The 20,196-nt window shown below is 51.0% G+C and overlaps 1 protein-coding gene across 2 annotated transcripts; it reads left to right on the forward strand.

Moving 5' to 3' along the window:
* The first annotated feature begins 1,028 nt into the window (after window positions 1-1,028).
* On the forward strand, window positions 1,029-18,219 carry COLGALT1 (collagen beta(1-O)galactosyltransferase 1). 2 transcript variants are annotated; one of them, XM_039867795.1, is made up of 12 exons: window positions 1,029-1,407; window positions 2,662-2,772; window positions 3,450-3,567; window positions 7,437-7,571; window positions 8,733-8,937; window positions 10,099-10,218; window positions 13,055-13,131; window positions 13,219-13,325; window positions 13,583-13,715; window positions 14,945-15,072; window positions 16,132-16,338; window positions 16,586-18,219. In XM_039867795.1, the coding sequence occupies exons 1-12, from the start codon at window positions 1,142-1,144 to the stop codon at window positions 16,851-16,853; spliced, it is 1,875 nt and encodes a 624-aa protein (XP_039723729.1). In that variant the 5' UTR covers window positions 1,029-1,141; the 3' UTR covers window positions 16,854-18,219. The 2 variants fall into 2 exon arrangements, with proteins under 2 accessions (XP_039723729.1, XP_039723730.1); XM_039867796.1 differs by lacking the exons at window positions 16,132-16,338; window positions 16,586-18,219 and adding an exon at window positions 15,959-16,125 and having other exon boundaries at window positions 1,061-1,407.
* Window positions 18,220-20,196: the final 1,977 nt, after the last annotated feature.

Here is a 20,196-nt window from a genome sequence, read left to right on the forward strand (position 1 = left end):
ATTCCTTTTCCTCCACTCCGAATTAGTCATGTAACCAGTAAAGATTGGGCTGCATTTCTGAAATATTCAGCCAAAAACTTAACTTATGCAGATAATTACTGTAGAAAAAAAAATCGGAAAATAGAAGCCAAGGAGACAAAAGTAATTGGAGGAATGGGATGGACAAGAGGAAAAGCATGGAGACAAGGAGTATCAATTACCCCCATACACATGCTGGGAGATTTGGGGCTTTTCTGGTCAAGCTCATTGCCTCATCTTGCTTTGTCCCTTGATGGACGGCCAGGACACATAACCTGTGCCCTGGATTTTACTTAACAATATTTACACCCTGCTATGCACTTAATAAATATACATCTGAGCATCATTCTTAAAACATCATTTTTAAGAATGATCCCAACATGATCAATTAGAAAATACATTTGAGTATTAGAAAACAATCCTCTGGTAGCATTTCTATGGAAAGGCTCATCCTGCCTCTATAGTGTGTGCTCAGCACATTCAATCATCACCTGGCTCTATGCTCAAGCTAACCATGTGGGCTCACTATGATCCCATAATATAGATGGACATAATGAGACTCACACAGCCAGCCCACGTGGAGGATGTATTGGAAGCCAGGTCTGGGGACACCAGGGCAGAGGAGCTTAATACCCAACATCTCTTAAGGACATCCCAGCAACACTGGGGACCCAGGATGGTAAAACCCACGTTGCAGCCAGAGAAACAGCCTCAGATCTTTCGGGTCCCAAACCAGGTCCTAACTATCCAGGTCCGCCTGGTGGCACAGTCCGGGCTTAAATGGAAATTGGACGGCGCATCAGGTGAGGGTCGCAGCAGGAGCAGTGGCCCAGAGGCAGGGAGGATTCTGAGCTCTGTGCCTTTAAGGCGGGAGCAAGGCTGGGCATCCCAAGCCCGTTTGCAGTCTAACGTCACTCGGGTAGGGCGGTGGCTGCGGAGAGTAAGCAGCGCTCTGTCTTTAAGGCTGCTCGGGGGCGGGGCTTGGGAGGCGGGTCCTTATGGCTGATTCGCGCCGGCGCTGATCTCTATAAGGCGCGCGGCAGGGGCGAGGCCCCGACTGCCCCTTTAAGGCGCGGCCCACGTCCGCCGGCAGAAAAGCAACTTAAAGGCGACGCGTGGCGCGATGGCGGCTGCCACACGCGCGTGCCGGCGGCGCGGGCGGCCGCTCCCATCCCTGCCGCCGCTGCTGCTGTTGCTGGCGCTGCCGCCTCCAGGTGGCCCGCCGGGCGCCGCCGCCTACTTCCCGGAGGAGCGCTGGAGCCCAGAGTCACCGCTGCAGGAGCCGCGCGTGCTCATCGCGTTGCTGGCGCGCAACGCGGCCCACGCGCTGCCGGCCACTCTGGGCGCGCTGGAGCGGTTGCGACACCCGCGGGAGCGCACCGCGCTGTGGTGAGCACAACGCCACTTGCGGTGTCCGGCCTGCTGCCCCGTCGGCAGGTCCACACCGCGCTCTGCCTGCTGTCCTGGTACCGGGCGGGCAGGCCAGACCCACGCGCGTCCTCTGCTTCTTGTACACCATTGGGCAGGCCAGACCCACAAGTGCTCTGTGCCTGCCTCCCCTGGGCCAGGATAGGCGGGACCCTTTCTCTGCCTGCCGGCCTTTTTAGGATGGGTCAGGCCACAGTCCTGCCTGCTGGCCCCCCATTAGGGCAGATCCAGGACCACACCCAGTGCAGGCCTTTCTGCTTGGGACAGACCTCCTAACCCCCTTTGGAGCACACACAGGTTCCAAAGAAAGGGCGCCTGAAGCCCCCATCGGGGCATTGCCTTGGCCCACATTGCACTTCTACTAACTCAATATCTTTTCACTCTTGCTGCTGCATTGCTCCTTAACCCAGCCTGAATCAGGCCTTCTGGCTGGAGTGGGTGGGTAGGGTAAAGAGAGAGTTAACTGGATCCTTTCTGGAAGGGGAATAGGGGAGAGCCATGATGAACAAGTCTGGTGACTTCCTGCCTGCTACCTCAGTGTCCTCATCTGGAAAAAGGGACTGTTAATACAACTCTGGTTGGGTTTGTCTCTGAAGATTAACCAGTTAATGGGTATGAAGCCCTTGTGCCTGGCATCATGGCTTGGCGTGATCAGTGACCAGAGCCATGGTTATTACTGTCATCATTGCTGTCCTTATCAACTTAGTTTACTAAGGGAGAATCACTCTGGGCTACATGGTCAAACTAGACTCCCAAGTGTCTCTCTTCCCTCCATCCCAGATCCCTCAGCTCAGATAATCCAAGTGTACAGTTGGTGCTTAAGATGTATTTTTTGAACAAATGAATAACCACAATCCACTCAGAGGTGGTGTCGCTCATAAGAGAGAATCAAGGAAGGTGGGGCAGGACTGTATGATGTATTTGTATTTTTATTAAATTTAGTACCAGACATTCTTATAAGATCCTAGATGCTCAATAGTACTAACAGTGTTTCACGTGTCTTTCTAAAATTAGCTTGTTTAATACCCTCTGCAGCCTAGTGAAGTATCTTCATCTGGTGTTACAAACTAGGAAATTGAAGTACAGAGGAGAAGTGCCTTGCCCAGGACTATGTAGGTGATGACAGGCAGGCTGAGCTGTGGTGCAGAGCCCAGGTGTTACGCTGCTGCCCTGTCCTGCTTCTGTCTCCCCAACCTCTTCTTCTTCTGCCCCCAGGGTAGCCACGGACCACAACTCAGACAACACGTCGACAGTGCTGCGGGAATGGCTGGTTGCCGTGAAGAATTTGTACCACTCTGTAGAGTGGCGGCCAGCAGAGGAGCCCAGGTGATTGCCAAGTCCTGCCCCAAGCCCTCCCAGTCTGACCCTGCTGGACTCCTGCTCACACACCATCCATGACTCCCCATCGTCCTCGGACAGAACCTTAGCCATTCAGTCCCTGACCCTCCTGGCAGCCTTAAACACCACCGCTAGCAGCTCTGACTACTCTGACCCACCCTCAGCTTCACAATTGGCCCTAATCTCCCTGTCAGACCTTTGCCCCAGCTGTTCTCTTCGCCTAGAATTCTCTTAACCCCCTTGCCTTTTGGGTGACACCCACTGCTTTGTTCCCAGTCTCACCATCAGCCCAGCACCACCTCACAGTTCAGACCTTGGTTCCTGTCACTCAGGGTTTATTTCTGTACCCACCTACCGCTCAGATAAGATTCTGATTCTGGGAGGAGAGGTTCTAAGTTTCTTCTGCTCCGTGTTCTCTGCCAGTGGCTCCCCACTCTTCTGAGCTTTCTTCCTTCCGTACAGATTGCCTGGTCTTTCTCCCCTCCAGGTCTTGGTACCTGCCATCTCCCTCCACTTATTTCCTTCCTGCTCACTTTTTCTCAGCCTTCAGATCCAGCTTATCCATCTCCTCCTCTAGGAAGCCCTCTCTGACCACCTAACAGCCTGGGCTCTTTCTGGGCTCAGACAGTGCCTGTGCTGCCCACATCACAACTGCCTCTCTGCAGGTCCTACCCAGATGAGGAGGGCCCCAAACACTGGTCTGACTCTCGCTATGAGCACGTCATGAAGTTGCGCCAGGCAGCCCTGAAATCGGCCCGGGACATGTGGGCCGATTACATCCTGGTAAGTTTCTCAGCCTACGGATCATGAGGTGTCTGGGGTGTCTGAAAGGAAGGCAGGGAAGTGGGTGTGGAGACCATTCTTAACCACATTTTACAGAGGGAGAAACTGAGGCTCGAGAGAGGATGTGAGTTGTCAGAGGTGACCCAGCTGGTTAGTTGGAAGAGCTGGGATTCTTTATGGGGTCTCTGGGTTTCTAACCTTCAGATTGTGTCCACGATTGTCCCCTGTGGTTGGACGCTTCAGTTGTCTCCACTTTTACCACCATCACTAGTGATGCCAGATGTCTACACACCCATGATGATACCCTCTGGAAGGTATCATCAAGAAGCAGGAGATTGGCTCGGGGGCTGGAGGCCCTTGGTGATGCAGAGCTGCTGAGGCCTGATTTTCACTTCCTCCTCTTGGGCTGGCGTTGCTTCTGGGAAGAAGGGGACAGTTGAGTGTTGAACACAATAATGTTGGTAAGTGCCCACTGGTCACGCGCTTTCCTGTCCCTTTGACCTGGGCACATGATCCTCTCCTCTGGTGCAGATGGGAAGGCATTGATGACAGGGCCACCAGGGTGGTTGAACATACTGATGCCAGCCTAACAGCACCTGGGACTGGTTTCGTGTACATGCCAGGCCCTGAGCTGAAATCTGTACCTTCTTTATCAACCAATATACATTTTCGAGTCCCTCCAAGTGCCCTCCTGCTGGGTCCTGGGGCCACAGGATCTGCACAGGCTGAGCCCCACCTTCCTAGTGTCTGGACTTGACCAGAAAACAAACCAAATTGAGTGAGGAGACATCGGAAGGCAGCCAGTGCTGTGACAAAGTTGTAGAAAGGCGATTACTGGTTTGTCAGTGTCCTGGGGCTGCTGAAACAAAGTCCCACATGCTGGGGAGCTTAAAACCATGGAAATATATTGTCTCACAGTCTGGAGGCTGGAAAGTTTGAAATCCAGGTGTCAGCAGTGCTCCCTGCTAAAGCTCTGGGGAAGGATTCTTTTTGCCTCATCCACTTTCTGGTGGCTCTAGCTGTCCTTGGCTTGTGGCAAAGACATCATCCCAATCTCTGCCTCTGTGGTCACATGGATGTCTCTCCTATGTCTCTTCTCTTCCTCTGAGATCACAAGTCTTTGCATTTAGGGCCTACTTGTAATCCAGTATGACCCCACCTTAACTTATGTCTTAATTATACCTACAAAGACCATATTTCCAAATAAGTTCACTGTCACAGTACCAGGGGTTAGGACTTCAACATATCTCTTTTGAGGACTACCAACTCACAAAAGATGGCATAATAACCAGGGCAATGACAAGTGAGCAGGGTCAGGGGGCCTTCGTTAGGAAGGGACCCTAGTAGAGACCTGAAGGAGCCAAGGAGCCAGCCTTGGGGGAAGCTGGGGGACAATGTCTGAGTCCGAGAGAAGAGAGCAGGCAGCAAGTTTGGGGTGTTCAAGGACCATGAGGGGGCCAGTGTGACTGCAGTGGTGTGATTGAAGGGGTGATGGAAGGGATGATACTTAAGTGGTGGGTGGGAGCCTGTCTATGCAGGCTGAGAAAGAGATTTGAATTTTATTCTGATGGTAATGGGAAGCCATGAGGGTATGTGAGCAGGGAAGGGCTGTGTTCTGGTTTAATGATTTTCAGAAGCCCCTATGTCTGCCATGGGAGCTGGGCCAATGGGGACAGAAGTGGGGACAGCAGGAGGCTGGGGTGGAGGCCTATATGGGAGAGGGCTGTGGAGAAAGGCAGGTGGTTTCAGGCATGCTGAAGCCTAGGTGACAGGTTCTTGCTTGGCGACTGGGTGTGAGGGTACCGGGCCCCTGGCCTAAGCCCTTTGGAAAGGACAAAGCCATACCCTGGGAGGAAGAAGGCTCCCTCTGTGGGCCTTGTAGGTTGATGCCTCATTAGACCGATTAGATATATGGGAAAATGGAGGCTTAGAGTGGAAGGTTTCAACCTGTTAGGTGGGTCTGGGAAACAGTGAGGCACAGAAATGGGACTGGCCCCTCCTGGAACCATCCCACATAGGGCCACCTCATCTGTTTTGCTTTCATGGTTTTAGGTTGGCTGGTTTTCACTTTTTTTTTTTCCCTTGGTAAACCTGGGTAGAACTCAAGGCGTTGGCTCAAAACTCAAAGCAACTTTTGACACATCATATTAATTTTGAAATTGCGGACTTTGGAAATCCATATTGGAATGTCAAATCGTTTGTCTAACATTTTTAAATTATTATTAAAAGGGCCTCTTGTTTCTTCTTTTTACAAACACTATGCGTGTTACAAACTTAGAAAATATACAAGAAAAAATAAGAAGCCTAAGGAAAAAAAAAAACTGTAATTTTACCCCTCAGAGAGACTCACTTTCTGGCTTTTTTGTATGTTTTTTAATTGAGGTGCAATCTATATAACATAAAATTAACTTTTTTAAAGTGTACAATTCAGTGGTTTTTAGCACATTCACAATATTGTACAACCATCACCTCTACCTAATTCCAGAACATTCCATTACCCCAAAAGGAGACCCTGTCCCCATTAGCAATCACTCCCCATCCCCTTACCCCAGCCCCTGGCAGCTACTATCTGTTTTCTGTCTCTGTGGATTTGCCTGTTCTAGACAATTTGTATCAATGGAATTTTGTATCAATGGAATTACACAACACATGGCCTTTTCTGTCTGGCTTCTTTGACTTAGTGTGATGTTTTCAAGGTTTATCCATGTTGTAGCATGTGTCAGTGCTTCAATCTTCTTTATGGCTGAGTAATATTCCATTGTGTGGATGAAGCACATTGTGTTTATTCATCCGTTGTTAGACATTTGGGTTGTTTCCACCTTTTAGTTATTGTGACTAGTGCTGCTATGAACATGCGTGAACCGTGGCTTGAGTCCCTGTTTTCATTTATTTTGGTTATATACCAGGAGTAGAAGTGCTGGGTCACACGATAACGCCATTTAATCTTTTGAGGACCTTTCAGACTGTTCTGGCTGTTTTTACTGATATATTCAGAGGTCACAAATTTAAATGTCTTCAAGGGACTGTAACACAACTGCGTGGCTTGTCCCAAGGGTCAGCCACCTACCGTCTCTAGCTGAGGGCTGCCATGTCAGGATGCCATTCCCATAGTTCAGGAGAAGCCTGGAATTCTAATTTTTGCTGTTGTTTATGGCAAGTGATTCAAACACTCTAAAAGTCCTGTGTGGGTAACAGAAAGCATATCTGTGAACCAGATGCATTTTTAGAAAACCCACCTCCAAATAGTTCTGTAATATACCGCGACCTTTGTGTTTTCACATCCAAGTAGACAGATGCATCCTTACCTGATCATTTTCTGTGGTGTGATTTTCACTTGTGGTGGGACAGGGCTAGAATTTCTCTAGCCGATTTGTTGAAGTCTTCCTTCAAACACTCTAGACTCCTAGATCATTCCCATTTTGTGTGACAAACATCACTGTAGTGACCATCCTGGTGTGGCCTTTCCGGAAGGTGTTGGTGACACGAGGCTTTGGGGGGACCAGCAGGAACCACCCCCCCCTGCCCCCCCGCCTACCATGGTGATCCTCTTCATGGTTTGATGAATTTCCTTCCAGGCTTTTTTCTTTGCTGCAGCAAGCAAGTTACCATCATTTTACCCCAACATTCAAGGTGTTAAAGAAAAAAAGTTTCTATTTTTATGAACTTTTTATTGGTATCTAACTGACAAAGAAAACGGTATGTTCCTCCCGGCCACTCCCCACAGAATGCCGGGTCACTTCCAGAGTCACATGTGCTATTCCAGGTTCTCCAGATCCCAAGGACTCTGCCTCTGCTCAACTGTTCTGAACTGTGGCCCAGCCCGGGTCACTCTGGTGGCCCACACTGATGCCATGTTGGGTGTTTTGCAGTTCGTGGACGCAGACAACCTGATTCTGAACCCGGACACACTGACCCTACTCATCTCTGAGAACAAGACGGTGGTGGCACCCATGTTGGATTCCCGGGCTGCGTACTCCAACTTCTGGTGTGGGATGACTTCTCAGGTCAGGGGGCTGCTGGGGTAGGGTGGGTGCCTGGGGGTGGTGGGGCTGGGCTGAGCAAGTGGGGGCCTAACTTACCATCACATCACCTCATGGTGAGCATTTCACAACACCATCATGATAATCCTTAAACAGCCCCCGAGGGAGAGTCCGTGATTGTGTCTTCTCCCCTGTTCTTCCCAGTTACTGAGGTAGATACAGAAACACAGAGAGAGGAAGTGACTTGCCTAAGTTCACACAGCTAGGAAGTGGTTGTGCCAAGATGGGACTTCAGGCACAGCTTGATCCCGGTGTTCAAACAACAGTCCTGTCTTACTCTATCCCTTGGGTGGCTTCATTTTTCAAACTCCTGGGGAATGATCCCAGTAACATCCAGCCAAAGTCCTCTCTGACTGGACCTTGTCCAGTATTTTCTGTTACCGCTGAACCTATTACTGAAGCCAAGAACATGTCAGGTTCTCACTGGCCAGGCTTGAGCCACACATCCCACCCCAGGTTGAGGCTGGGGTTGCAGCCAAAGCTAGGGAGAGAAAAGGGGTGGGTGCTGGAGTAGGTGCCATGCCAGGGTCAGGGGGGCTGGGTGGCTGGAGCCAGGAGGCCGACCCATCCTGTCTCTTGTCTTTTTGTTTTTAACTGACATGCAAATCATAAAACATAAAATTCACCATTTTAAAGTGAAGAATTCACTGGTTTCTATTTTTAAAAATTTATCATAGGAATCTAAATGTTACACGTTAATTCTAATTTGTAAAGGTTACGAGGAAGAGAGAGGCCAACTCCAGATTGTTCCAGAAGCTTTTAAAACTTTCTTCTAAATTGAATTGATGTTCAATTTCTATGTAAATCAAAGGATATCAAATATCCAGTTTCTTTTTCAACTTTTTAATTTCCTCCTTCAAATGCTTCATTTTTGATCTGCAGTGAAGGGCCAAGTGTGCAAGTAGACAACCATTTCTTTTTTATCTGCCAGTGTCCCATCACCTGGGGTGCTAGGGGTGGAGACTGTTACTGACCATACCTAGAGCCCTGTGCTCAGGGAATGCCCACTGCAGCCAGGAGCTGGCACCCAGGTCTTGCTCTCCAGGTGTTCCATGCCTCACATCGCTCGGGCCTTCAACCTCACCTTAAAGGACCCCCATGCAGAACTCTGCCCCCTCCCCACAGGGCTACTACAAGCGCACGCCTGCCTACATCCCCATCCGAAAGCGGGACCGCCGAGGCTGCTTCGCGGTTCCCATGGTGCACTCGACCTTCCTGATTGACCTGCGGAAGTCGGCATCCAGGAACTTGGCATTCTACCCTCCACACCCCGACTACACCTGGTCGTTCGATGATATCATCGTTTTTGCCTTCTCCTGCAAGCAGGCAGGTGAGCCCTTAGGGGTTTGCTGTCCCAGGGATGTCATCTGGCTGGTTCTTTGGGATTTGTGCTAAGCAAGTCCAAACAGCCCAAAGGAGGTTTACAGAACCAAAACTTCAGGATGCAGGGGTGGCTTCAGGTATAGCTGAATCTGGATATTCAAATGATGTCTCCAGGACCCATTCTTTTTCCAGCCCTGGTTTTGCTAGATGTCTTCACCCCCAGGTCTTTAGGACCTATTTATGGAAAGTTATTTCTAATTCAGTATTTTCCTATATCCTCCCAATTTTCTGTAGTTGAATATAATTGATCCCTAATTGTATAATTGGGGGAAAAAATGTTTTAAAGGGAAAGGGAATATAGCCATATGCTGACCTGTCATTTACTTTAAACCAGGGGTTGGCAAACTGTGGCAGTCAGGCCAAATCTGGCCCACCATCTGTTTCTGTACGGCTGCAAGCTAAGAATGGTTTTCATATTTTTAACTGTTTGGGAAAAAAATGAAAAGAATAATATTTTGCGACATCTGAAAATTCTCTAAAATTCAAATTTCAGTGCCTGTAAATTATAGAAAATTTCATCACTGTGCAGCCACGCCCATTAATTTAAGTGTCCCCTGTGGCTGTTTTCATGTTCCAAGGGCAGAACTTAGTTGTTGAGACAGAAACCATTGGGCCAGCAGCCTGAAATATTTATACCATCTGTCTCAGTACAGAAAAAGCCAGTTAAAATGAAAATAATTTTATTGAATTTTCCACTTTAAAAAAAAGATACACACTCATAAAAATTTTAATTATCCAAGAAAGAACAAATACAGAGGTAATGTTACTAACGTCTTGTCCAGCTGTATTCCATTTTGGGGCAGAAATGTGTATCTTTACTGTTCCCCCGCTGTTTTACGGCTTGCTTTGTCATGGAATCCTGCAGGCAGTGCAAGGTGCATGTTAATAGTTCTGGAGTTTGTCACTATCTCGTCTGCCAGTAGGAAGCCCTGTTCTGGTTCCAAGTTCCAGATGGAGATCTGAGAGGTCTCTGCTGGTTGCTGGGAATAGTGGGACTCACTTATGTTCTGGTCTCGTGCTGGGCTGTGAGACTGGTGCTGTGGTTGGAGGCAGCCTCTGCCACCTTGTTGCTTCATTTTCAAGTTTGATTGTTGTTTCCTCGGCCCAGAGGTCCAGATGTATGTCTGCAACAAGGAGGTGTATGGCTTCCTGCCGGTGCCATTGCGAACTCACAGCACCCTCCAGGATGAGGCCGAGAGTTTCATGCACGTGCAACTGGAAGTCATGGGTGAGTCTGCTCATGATGCCCTTTCTCCGCCATCTCACATCCATCCCATGAACACTGATTGAGCTCCCACTGAGTGCAAGGCCCTTTGCCGGGCACCAGTGGACAGTTGTCCCTGCTCTCAGGCAGCGCTGGCTTGCAAGCAGCTGTGCATAGCAGTGAGCGTGGGCTTCGTGGAGGAGGTGGCATTAAGATGCAGGTTGAGTAGGAGTTAGCCAGAGTGGATTGTGGCCAAGGGGAGAAGCACATGCAGAGACTAGGAGGTTACAGTGGGTGTGAGCTCAGGGAACAGGCAACATCAGCGGGGCAGAAGTAGGACAGGTGAACTGGGCAGGGCTGGAAGGCAGAGGGCTGTGGCAGCAGCCTCAGACACCGAAATTCTCCCCAGGGGCAGTTGGGAGCCATAGAAGGTGTGGGAGCACAGAGGGCATCAGGTTTTCACTGACAAACTTTCATGTGCGTGGTAGTGTCTGGGACACAGCCATTTTGGGCCATTTTCAAATATCACACCTACTATTTATTTAATTTTTATCTTAAGAAGACACTTTTTAAAAATTTCAGTACATTATTTTAAAAAGGAAACTACACATTTTTACAATTGCAAGCTCATGTTTTTCTAATAGTTAAACAAATAAAACCGTAATTATTAAATTAGCAGCCCCTGAGACAGGACAAGGGCACAGGGCTGAGCTGCCGTGGAGGCTGTTTGAGGAGGGGGCTCCTCTGGGCTCCTCTGGTCTCGGGGGTGTGTGTGGTGGGAGGGTGTCTGCTTTCATAGGGGCCTTGCTCTGCACTGGTCACACACATCCCTGGGAAGGCCTAGGAGGCAGCACAGCCATCCCCATCACTGCACACATGGGGAGGGGCCAGGCCCCTGCAGTTTGGCTCAGTTTCTCCTATTTTGGAAGGTTCTCAGATAGAGGGAGGAGTCTCGCCCTGGTGGCTGGAGATAGAATGGCACCCTGCCCTCTTGGGGAGATTTTGGTCTTTTGAGGTGACACCTGGAGGATGCAAGTTCACCAGGGTAGAGACCCTAAAACACCTGAGTGTCTGTCACATGCAGATGCTCAGGCCCAGCCCAGGAACCCTACTGGGCTACAGTCAGGAGAGGTAGGTCTCTGTTTGTCACTAACTGCTGTCAGTGACTGAACCCTGAGAAGCATCTCTGTGGCTGCCATAGTTTTTCTAATTTAAAATTTCAAATGTATTTCTGTTGTTTCTGGTAAGGAAATCGTTTATGCTACTGTTAGAAACTCAACAACAGATGTGAATATCTGCTTGTTTCCTGAGGGCCAGAACACATCTGTGTGTGGGTACTTGGACCCAGGCTATGCATGTGATTTTTTTTATGTGTTCAAAGAACTTTCTTACGATGAAATTTCAAACTCGCAGAAAAGCTCAGGGTGATGAGATCCTACCTCCCCACGGGCAGGTACAGTCGCCATCCACACCCCCATTTGGGGATGGGCACAGAGGCTCAGAAAGAGAAGGGGCACCTGGAATTTGAGCCCATGTCCTCAGATCCCAGAGTCTTGTCCTTGGTCTCAACTCACACAAGAAGTGTGGGGCAGCTAGTTGCTGAAAAGCTCTGGGTGGGAGGAAGCCCCAGGATGCGGTGGCCTTAGGGGAGGCCCAGGCTATGAGATGGGAGGTGCCTGGTTGGCACTGGGCCTTGCCTAGGCCTCTCCCAGACAGAGGGACCTGTGTCTGTCCCTTGAGCTCACATAGGGCCTTTGTTCTTGGCAGTGCAGACACCACACTTCCTGTCATGGTGGGCTTTTCTGGGCTAGCCTGGTGGGTGGTCAGGGACCTCCCTAGGCTCATGTCCACCTGGGGTCTGATCCTCCTGCAGGAAACTGTCAGGGATGTGCCAAGATGGTCCCAGGGATGTGGTCCGAGCATTGTTCACAACAGATAAAAAGGAAACAGTCATGACCACTCTGAAATTCTGGGAAAACCTTGGCTTATAGATGCGTCACTCAGTCACATGGCCATCTTCTCCCTGTGTGTCTTTCTTCTGCATGTATGTCTGTGTCCAAATTTTCCACTTTTATAAGGACCCAAATCACAGTGATTAAGGCCCACGCTCATTCTGTCTTGATCACCTCTATAAAGACCCTATTTCCAAACAAGGTCACATTCTGAGGTTCCAGGGGTTCAGATACCAACGTATCTTTTGTTGGGAGGACACCATGCAACCTGTAACGTGTGTGATTTCATGGCATCTTTTAATGAAACCTCTGAGGGGTCATTAGCCTATTTTATAGATGAGGAATTTGAGGCTCAGATAGGTCAAGGTTACACAGCTTACCATCAATCCTTTGTTCATTCTGTGAATAATTATTGAGTGCCTGCTGTGTGCTGAGCCCTGTTTTGGGTGCTGGGGACCCAGTGTGAGTGGACGGCTCTGGTGATCATCCCATAGGGCTCGGAGGAGACAGGGGGTTAGGATAGCAGGATGGGGAGTTGATGGTGGAAGCCCGGGCACTTTGGGGGCCAGGAGTAGGTACCTGACTCAGTCTGGAGGAGTTGGGAGACTCACCTTTCCTCAAAAAGACATCTTAGCTAAGAACTGGTGGTGGGGGGAGAAGGAAGGATGTTTTAGGTACCAACCCAGCATGTGCAAAGGTCCTGAGGTTGGAATGGGTGAGTTTGGCATGCTAACAGCCAGAGTGAGTAGAGGGTGGGAGAGGAGACAAGTCAGGCAAGGTCTCCAACACCAGGCTGCGGAGCTCAGGGAGACACGGAGCCATGGAGGGGCTGGGAAGGAGGCAGAGGAAAGGCTGGAGTGCCCAGCCACGTTACCCCAGCAACGCCTCGGCTTCTCTCTGCCCCGCAGTGAAGCACCCACCAGCAGAGCCCTCCCGGTTTGTCTCCGTGCCCACCAAGACAGCCGACAAGATGGGCTTTGATGAGGTGGGTCAGGCCTTCTGGAGTGGGGGGAGGGGAGCACAGGGTGAGGGGCTGGGGGCCGGAGAGACTGATGGGAGCTCTGTGCCGCAGGTCTTTATGATCAACCTGAAGCGACGGCAGGACCGGCGGGAGCGCATGCTGCAGGCGCTGCAGGCGCAGGAGATCGAGTGCCTACTGGTGGAGGCCGTGGACGGCAAGTGAGTCCAGCTCGGGAGGGCGGGTCCGCACGGGGATGTAGACCGTGCTGGTGGCGGCCATGGTGGACTGGAAGTGAGTTCAACTCTAGGAGAGCAGAGCCACACTCGGATGTAGACTACTCCCTGCAGGCCTGGCCAGGGGTCCAGGAGGGGCACCAATGATGGAAGGAGATAGCTGCTCCGCGGGAGGCGGCACTAATGGCAGAATGGCAGGCAGAGTAGGTCTTCCACTGACCCCCTCCTGTCCCCTCTTCCAGGGCCATGAACACCAGCCAGGTGGAGGAACTGGGCATCCAAATGCTGCCCGGCTACCGGGACCCCTACCACGGGCGACCCCTCACCAAAGGCGAGTTGGGCTGCTTCCTCAGCCACTATAACATCTGGAAGGAGGTGGGTCCCATGGGACTGAGCGTCTGGCGGGCCAGTGGGGCAGGGCCCTCCTCAGCTTTCCCATGGCTCAGGGAGGGCACCTCCTGCACCCTAGGCAGCCTCCAAAGCTACAGCAGGACCCAGCGCCTTTCCTTAGTGAATGTCCTTCCATTGTGTGGATGTGAAAGCAGACTGGGGATGGGGAGGGGTGAGCCCACTTCCAAAACAAGTGGAGTCCAAGGCCAAGGGACCCCCCCCAAGCGAGGCCTCTTTGTCCCTGGCTGCTTTCAAATATCGAGCCTAGATTCTGGTCTCGACACTTACTAATAGAAATTACAGCCATGGTGACATTAACTAGTATGGACCCCATGCCAGCCTTATCGGTCACAGTGGGAAAGAGGCTATGATAGGCGAGGATGCCAGGTTGGGATTCGAACCTGGGACTGTGAGGCATGAAGCCAGATGGGGCATTGCACTGCAGGGTGGGAGGGTATTTGCCCCCTCCAGGTATTTGAGGTGCTAGGTGCTCACTCAAGATGCGTTCCTTTCCTGAGATTCATTGTGGATGGCATGAGGCAGAAACTGTGTCCAAGTGGCCCTGGATGCAGGGGACACCCGGGGTCAAGTCCAGCCCTGCCTCTTAGAGAGGTTAGCTCTGTGAACAGGAAGGCGCTTCCAAGTCTAAGCTTCAGTTTCCCCAGATAACAGAGTCACGGCCTCAGGGGGCAGTCATGAAGATTCTCAAGTTCATTCATACAGGGAACATTTGTCAAGCACCTACTGTGCACCCAGCCTGGTGCTGGGGACATGACAGCGACCGGGACAGACCCAGCCGCCTTCAGGGGACTCACAGCTCCAGGAGGTGGGGAGACTGATGATACCACAAAGAAATAAACCAAAGTGAAAGAAGTGAGATGAATCTAGTAAAGGGGCCCAGGGCTGTGAATTGTCCTCAGTTGGCAGCTTTGGGTGGTGGTCAGGGAGAGCCTCCTGGGTGGGTGCCATTGGAGCTGAAGCTCGAAGGGTGAGAGGGAGTCTGCCCGCCGCTGTGTGCAGGAGGGTGCTATGTCAGCACAGGCCCAGGCCCTGGGGTGGGAAGGAGCAGCCGGGCTGAGGAGTCTGTTACCAAGTGTGCGAGGAGGTGGTGGCCTGGTGGGGAGGTCAGTCCACAGAGTGGTGGGGGAGGGGTACGTTTGCTTCTCTCCTGCCGCCCCAGAGCTTTTAAGCAGAGTCAGGCTGGTTTCCCTCAGGTTGTGGACCGGGGACTGCAGAAATCGCTGGTATTCGAGGATGACCTGCGCTTTGAGATTTTCTTTAAGAGGCGCCTGATGAACCTCATGAGGGATGTGGAGAGGGAGGATCTGGACTGGGACCTCATGTAAGTGTGGAGCCTGGGGGTGAGGCCAGCACTGGGGGTGTGGTCTGGGGCATGGCCAGGGCCCAGGGGTAGAGTATAAAGTAGGGGAGAAGCTGAGACCTGGGGGCAGGGCCAGGGCTCAGAAGTATGGTCTAGAGCACATAGGTCTGAGAGCATCTGTAGGTTAATAGACTGGACCAACTCTTGGGAGTATGGCAGGAGAACTTCAGTGTGTGGCCTGTGTGAGGTGGTCCCTGGGCCTGAGAACAGTCAGAATTTGGGGCATGGCCCCAGGCCAGTGGGGTAGGGCCTTGAGAAGATGACCTGGAATGCTAGGACTTGGCCTGGAGAAGGGGCGGTTCTTCAGGGCCTGGAGACCTGAGGGCTTCAGTGCAGGGGGGATTTGCCTGGGAAGCCCATGGGCGTGGCTGAGGTGCTGGGGGCGTGGCCTGGGGTGTGGTCAGGACTTCGTAGCTTAACCAGAAGCTTACATGAGAAGTAGCTAGGGAGTCTGGGTCTTAGACCAGCACTAGGTCAGGTGTGTCCAGCTTATTTCTAGAACAGTCCTTTGGGATCTCATATAGGTGGGTTGGTTCCTCCTTCCCTGCCTCCTTCCTACTCTCTCCCCTTCTAGCGTGCAGGGTTCTGATCCAGGTTCTAGGCCCCAGACTCTGGACCATGCTATTAATAACAGTAACTGCACACTTTACTTCCTGACTGCTCACTGTGTCCTTTCACCTCACCCCACTGCCCCAGAGCCCTCTGATCCCAGAGCAGCTTCCCTCTCAGCCCCTCTTTCCTTGTGCCATAGCCTCAGAGAACGTCCAGAAATTTCATTCTCCCCAGCTTCACATCCTTCCATGGTTTCCTGAAACCCTTAGAAAAAAATACATCCTCCTCCTTGCAGGCCCCCCTGTCCTGTGGTCCTGCCAGTCCAGCTACACAAGCCTCCCTGTGCCTCAAACACACCAAGCCTGCTCCTACCCCAGGGTCTGATGGGCTCGCTAGGTCCTTGCCTTGCTAGATTAGTGTTCTCTGGTGCGCGGAAGGAGGGTGACAGGTCTTGATTCTGCAACCCAGCTATGTGGGCCGGAAGCGGATGCAGGTGGAGCACCCCGAGAAAGCCGTGCCCCGCGTGAGGAACCTGGTGGAGGCTGACTACTCCTACTGGACACTGGCCTACGTGATCTCCCTGCAAGGCGCCCACAAGCTGCTGGCTGCCCGGCCGCTCTCCAAGATGCTGCCTGTTGACGAATTCCTGCCAGTCATGTTCGACAAGCACCCAGTGTGAGAGGGGGTTGTGGTGGGCAGGCTGGCTGGGGTCTCACTGTGTAGCTGTCCTGAAGGTGGGGGTGGGGCTCGGGGACTCCCAGGAAGGTGCCTTTTCCTTTGCCCACTTCCTCTGTGTGTCCCCTCCACTTCTGGTTCCATCTGTACCTGCCCCCCGCTTCTGTCTCAGTCTGTCCGCTCCCACTCCTCCCTGCATCTAACCCTTCCCCTGACCCACTGCTGCCCCTCTCTCCCCTCTCCCTAGGTCCGAATACAAGGCCCACTTTTCCCCCCGCAACCTGCACGCCTTCTCCGTGGAGCCCCTGCTTGTGTACCCCACGCACTACACAGGAGATGATGGGTATGTGAGTGACACAGAGACCTCAGTCGTGTGGAACAATGAGCACGTCAAGACTGACTGGGACCGTGCCAAATCCCAGAAGATGCGGGAACAGCAGGCCCTGAGCCGTGAGGCCAAGAATTCGGATGTGCTCCAGTCCCCACTAGACAGTGCTGCCCGGGACGAACTCTGAGGGGCAGTGGCCAAAACACCAAAGCAGCTTTTGGTGCCCCATACTCTACATGCTCGCCAGGGACAGCAGCGTCCCCTGCAGACCCCAGCAGGCCATGGAGGGCTTTCCACACTGGGTGGTGTCCAGCCAGCTCTTGCTCAGCAATCAGGTGCATGCAGGCAGCATTAATGGAGTGCCTACTGTCTGCCAGGAACAGAGTTTGGCACTGGGAGATGGGGTGGGAACAAGCCATCATTCATCTCTCTGTGTGCCTGACATTTTTTAAGCATTGACAGTGTACCAGCTTTGTGTGCGATGGCGGTGAATGAGGCATAATTATTCCCTCAGTCAGTGATTGGTTCAGTCAGGCATTTATTAATTCCTCCACCAAGAACCAGGCACTAGTCATACACATTCATTTTTTAAATTCAAGTATTTATTGAATGCCTACTGTATGTTGGGCGCCATTTCAGGCTCTAGTAATATTGAGATAAACAAGATACTTTCATTTTCTCAAACATATCAAGCACCTACTGTGTGCCTGTTACACAAAAGTTCTTATTGACTCTGCATTTATTGAATGCCTATTGTGTGCTGGGAGCTGAGCTCGGTGCTGGGGATGGAGATAAACAAGGTGCTTTTCATCCTAACTGGTTTCTTCCCACACATCTGAAGAGTACCTACTGTGTGCCGGGCATTAGTGATACAAAACAGCATGACAGTTGTTCAGTCAGCATTTGATTACCTACATGTGTGCTGGGCCACAGAGATGAACAAAATGAGTCCTTTTATTTCTTCCTGCAGTAGGTATTTATTGAGTGCCTACTGTGTACCAGACCTCACGGACTTCCAGTAGGGTTAGAGAATGGCTGAGTCTGAGTCCTCCTCGTCCATCCCCCAGTCACTCGAGCTGAATGCAGACAACGTCCCCCCATCACCCAGTAGGGAGGGTGGCTCTTCTCTCACCAGGGGCAGCTGTGGGTCCCAGTGACCCCATGGCAGCATGTAGGCTCCCTGGACCCAGCCCCCCTGGAGGGGGCGGGGACAAAGATGGGACTGGGTCTCCCCTGCTACCCCTGGTCCTGTTTGCTTGACCACCTTGGCCTGCTTCTCAGGTGTGATCTCTGCTCAGTGGGGTCCTCTATCCAAGCCTTTGGTGGGCTTCATGTGTTTGGGACCTTGGCGGGCTCAGCAGCACTGGAGTGCTGCCTGCAGTCCAGGCAGGATGTTCCACAGCTCAGAATGGAGGACTCGCTGTGCCTTCAGCCAAAAATGAATGTCAGAGCCGGCTAGTGGTGCTTCACTCTTAGGGATGGATAACTGCTCCCCGGGTCAGGTCCTGGATAACTTGCCTATTTTTTTATTAAATGTTCCTGGTTGATTTTCACATAAGTCTGTGTTCTTGACCCCATGCTCTGCTCACCGCCAACACACCACTCTCAGTTCCCAGCCCTGCTGCTGGCCAAGGTGCGGGAGGAAACCAGGTGCTGGAGAGAAGCTGAGCAGGGAGTGAGGGGCAGTGAGGGGCAGTGAGGGCCTGTCCCATAAAACATCCCTGAATTAGCCCAGGGACAGATGGCCAAGCTCGCCTATCCTGTGTGGTCAACTGCAGGATTGTTTCAGGTGACAGAATACGGAGAGGGGCGGTCATGGTTTGGAGTTCCTAGTAAACAGATCCCAAGACAAGGATTTGGTTGGTGAAGAGGTCACCCCAGGAAGCGCTGATGGGGGTGGGGACATGAGACAAGAAGGGAAGGAGCCCTGCAAGAGGCACCAACAAACAGTTGACTCCCTGGGTACCTGGGGACCTCAGGGAGACAGCCTCAAGCAGACACCTCAGTGGTCCTACCCCAGGAGTCGGGGAGGTGGGGCACTGATCCACACCCAACCAGATTTGGATTTTCTGTGTCAAATAATTAAGGGCTCTCAAGACTCTTAAGCCGTTAGGGTGTGTAGTCATATACCCAAGGCTTTTACAAAACACTGATGGTATAGGATCCTTGTGGAAAAATTAGGACATACAGCTAAGCAAACTGAAAAAGCCAAATTAAGCTATACATCCTCAAAATCCTACACATTTTGGTGAACAATCTTAATAGTCTTACTCGCTTACATGGAGCAAATCTATACATGTTTTTAAAAAGAGGATTATGTTACATAAACTCTGTTGCAACCTGCTTTCTTTTCCCCCAGGCCACACATTTTTATAACATGGGATCAATTATTTTTAAATTTAGCAACATTGTGGACATTCTAATCTGTGCAGATGTCTACTGATTCTTTTCAGGTTGTAACATACAATATTCTGTGATGGGGTGGACCACAGTTTATCGGACCATTCTGATTGAAGAACACAGCTTGTAATGAACAGCATAATATCATACATCTTTGCTGCTGAAATTTTTATTTCAGTTGGGTAAGTTGGTACAGGTGGAATTGCTGAGTTAGCAGGAATGTGCACTTGGAGTTTCAGTAGAGGCCGTCATCGTTACTTGTTAACTCCTCATTATTCATCCAAGGCAGATGGTCCGAATTTAGTAACCAGTCCCCCTTACGTGACATTGGAGTCGCTTATCGTGTGTTCATTACATGTGATGTTTCTAAATCTTATTTTAACCCAGTGGATCTCGACTGGGGGTGATTCGGTCCCTCGGAGATATTAGGTAATGTCCAGAGACAATCTTGGTGGTCATGACTTGGGGCAGGTGCTATTGGCTTTGGGACAGAAGCTAGGGATGCAGCTAAACATCCTACAGGGCACGAGCGGCCCCATGACAAAGAATGATTAGGCCCCCAAAGTCCACTGTGCTATGGCTGAGAATCCCTGCACCCAATTCCATTCAGCCTCTTGGGGATATGAGTCTCTGGAAGGGTCTTCGTGACATCAAGTGGTTTCCTTTGCTAAAAAAGTACCACTGATTAAAACATAGATTCTCAAGCTCTGCCTCCACACTGAAGGGATTAGAAGCTTATTGATACCTGGGAAACGGAATTTCATTTCGAATGTCCCCACCACGTCCAGTTACCTAACTCAAATCCTTTCCTCTCTTAACCTTCAGGAGAGCTGCATCCTTCCTTCTGGAATGTTTCATATATATGAAGATATGTGAAATATATATATGGTTTTAATCTTATTTTTAATTGAAAAATGATTTATGTTCATGGGAAAACCCCTCAGTTGGTCCACTGGCTCATAGTCTTAGTTTGCTATGGCTGCACTAATAAATTTCCGCAAATTTAGTGACTTTAAAACAATACCCATTTATTCTCATGCGGTCCTGGAGGCGGAAGTCTGAAAGCAGTTTCACTGTGCTACAGTCAAGGTGTTGGCAGGGCTGCGTACTCTGGGAGGATCTAGGGGAGC

Source organism: Pteropus medius, unplaced genomic scaffold, assembly GCF_902729225.1.
Source record: "Pteropus medius unplaced genomic scaffold, Ma_sr-lr_union100, whole genome shotgun sequence".
NCBI lineage: Eukaryota > Metazoa > Chordata > Mammalia > Chiroptera > Pteropodidae > Pteropus > Pteropus medius.

What these genes read in the sequence shown, in the direction of transcription:
- COLGALT1 (XM_039867795.1), top strand. Translation starts at nt 1,142, where the DNA reads ATGGCGGCTGCCACACGCGCGTGCCGGCGGCGCGGGCGGCCGCTCCCA. An exon ending in ACTATAACATCTGGAAGGAG is followed by an intron (nt 13,716 to 14,944) that starts GTGGGTCCCATG and finishes GGTTTCCCTCAG; the next exon opens with GTTGTGGACCGGGGACTGCA. An exon ending in GATCTGGACTGGGACCTCAT is followed by an intron (nt 15,073 to 16,131) that starts GTAAGTGTGGAG and finishes TCTGCAACCCAG; the next exon opens with CTATGTGGGCCGGAAGCGGA.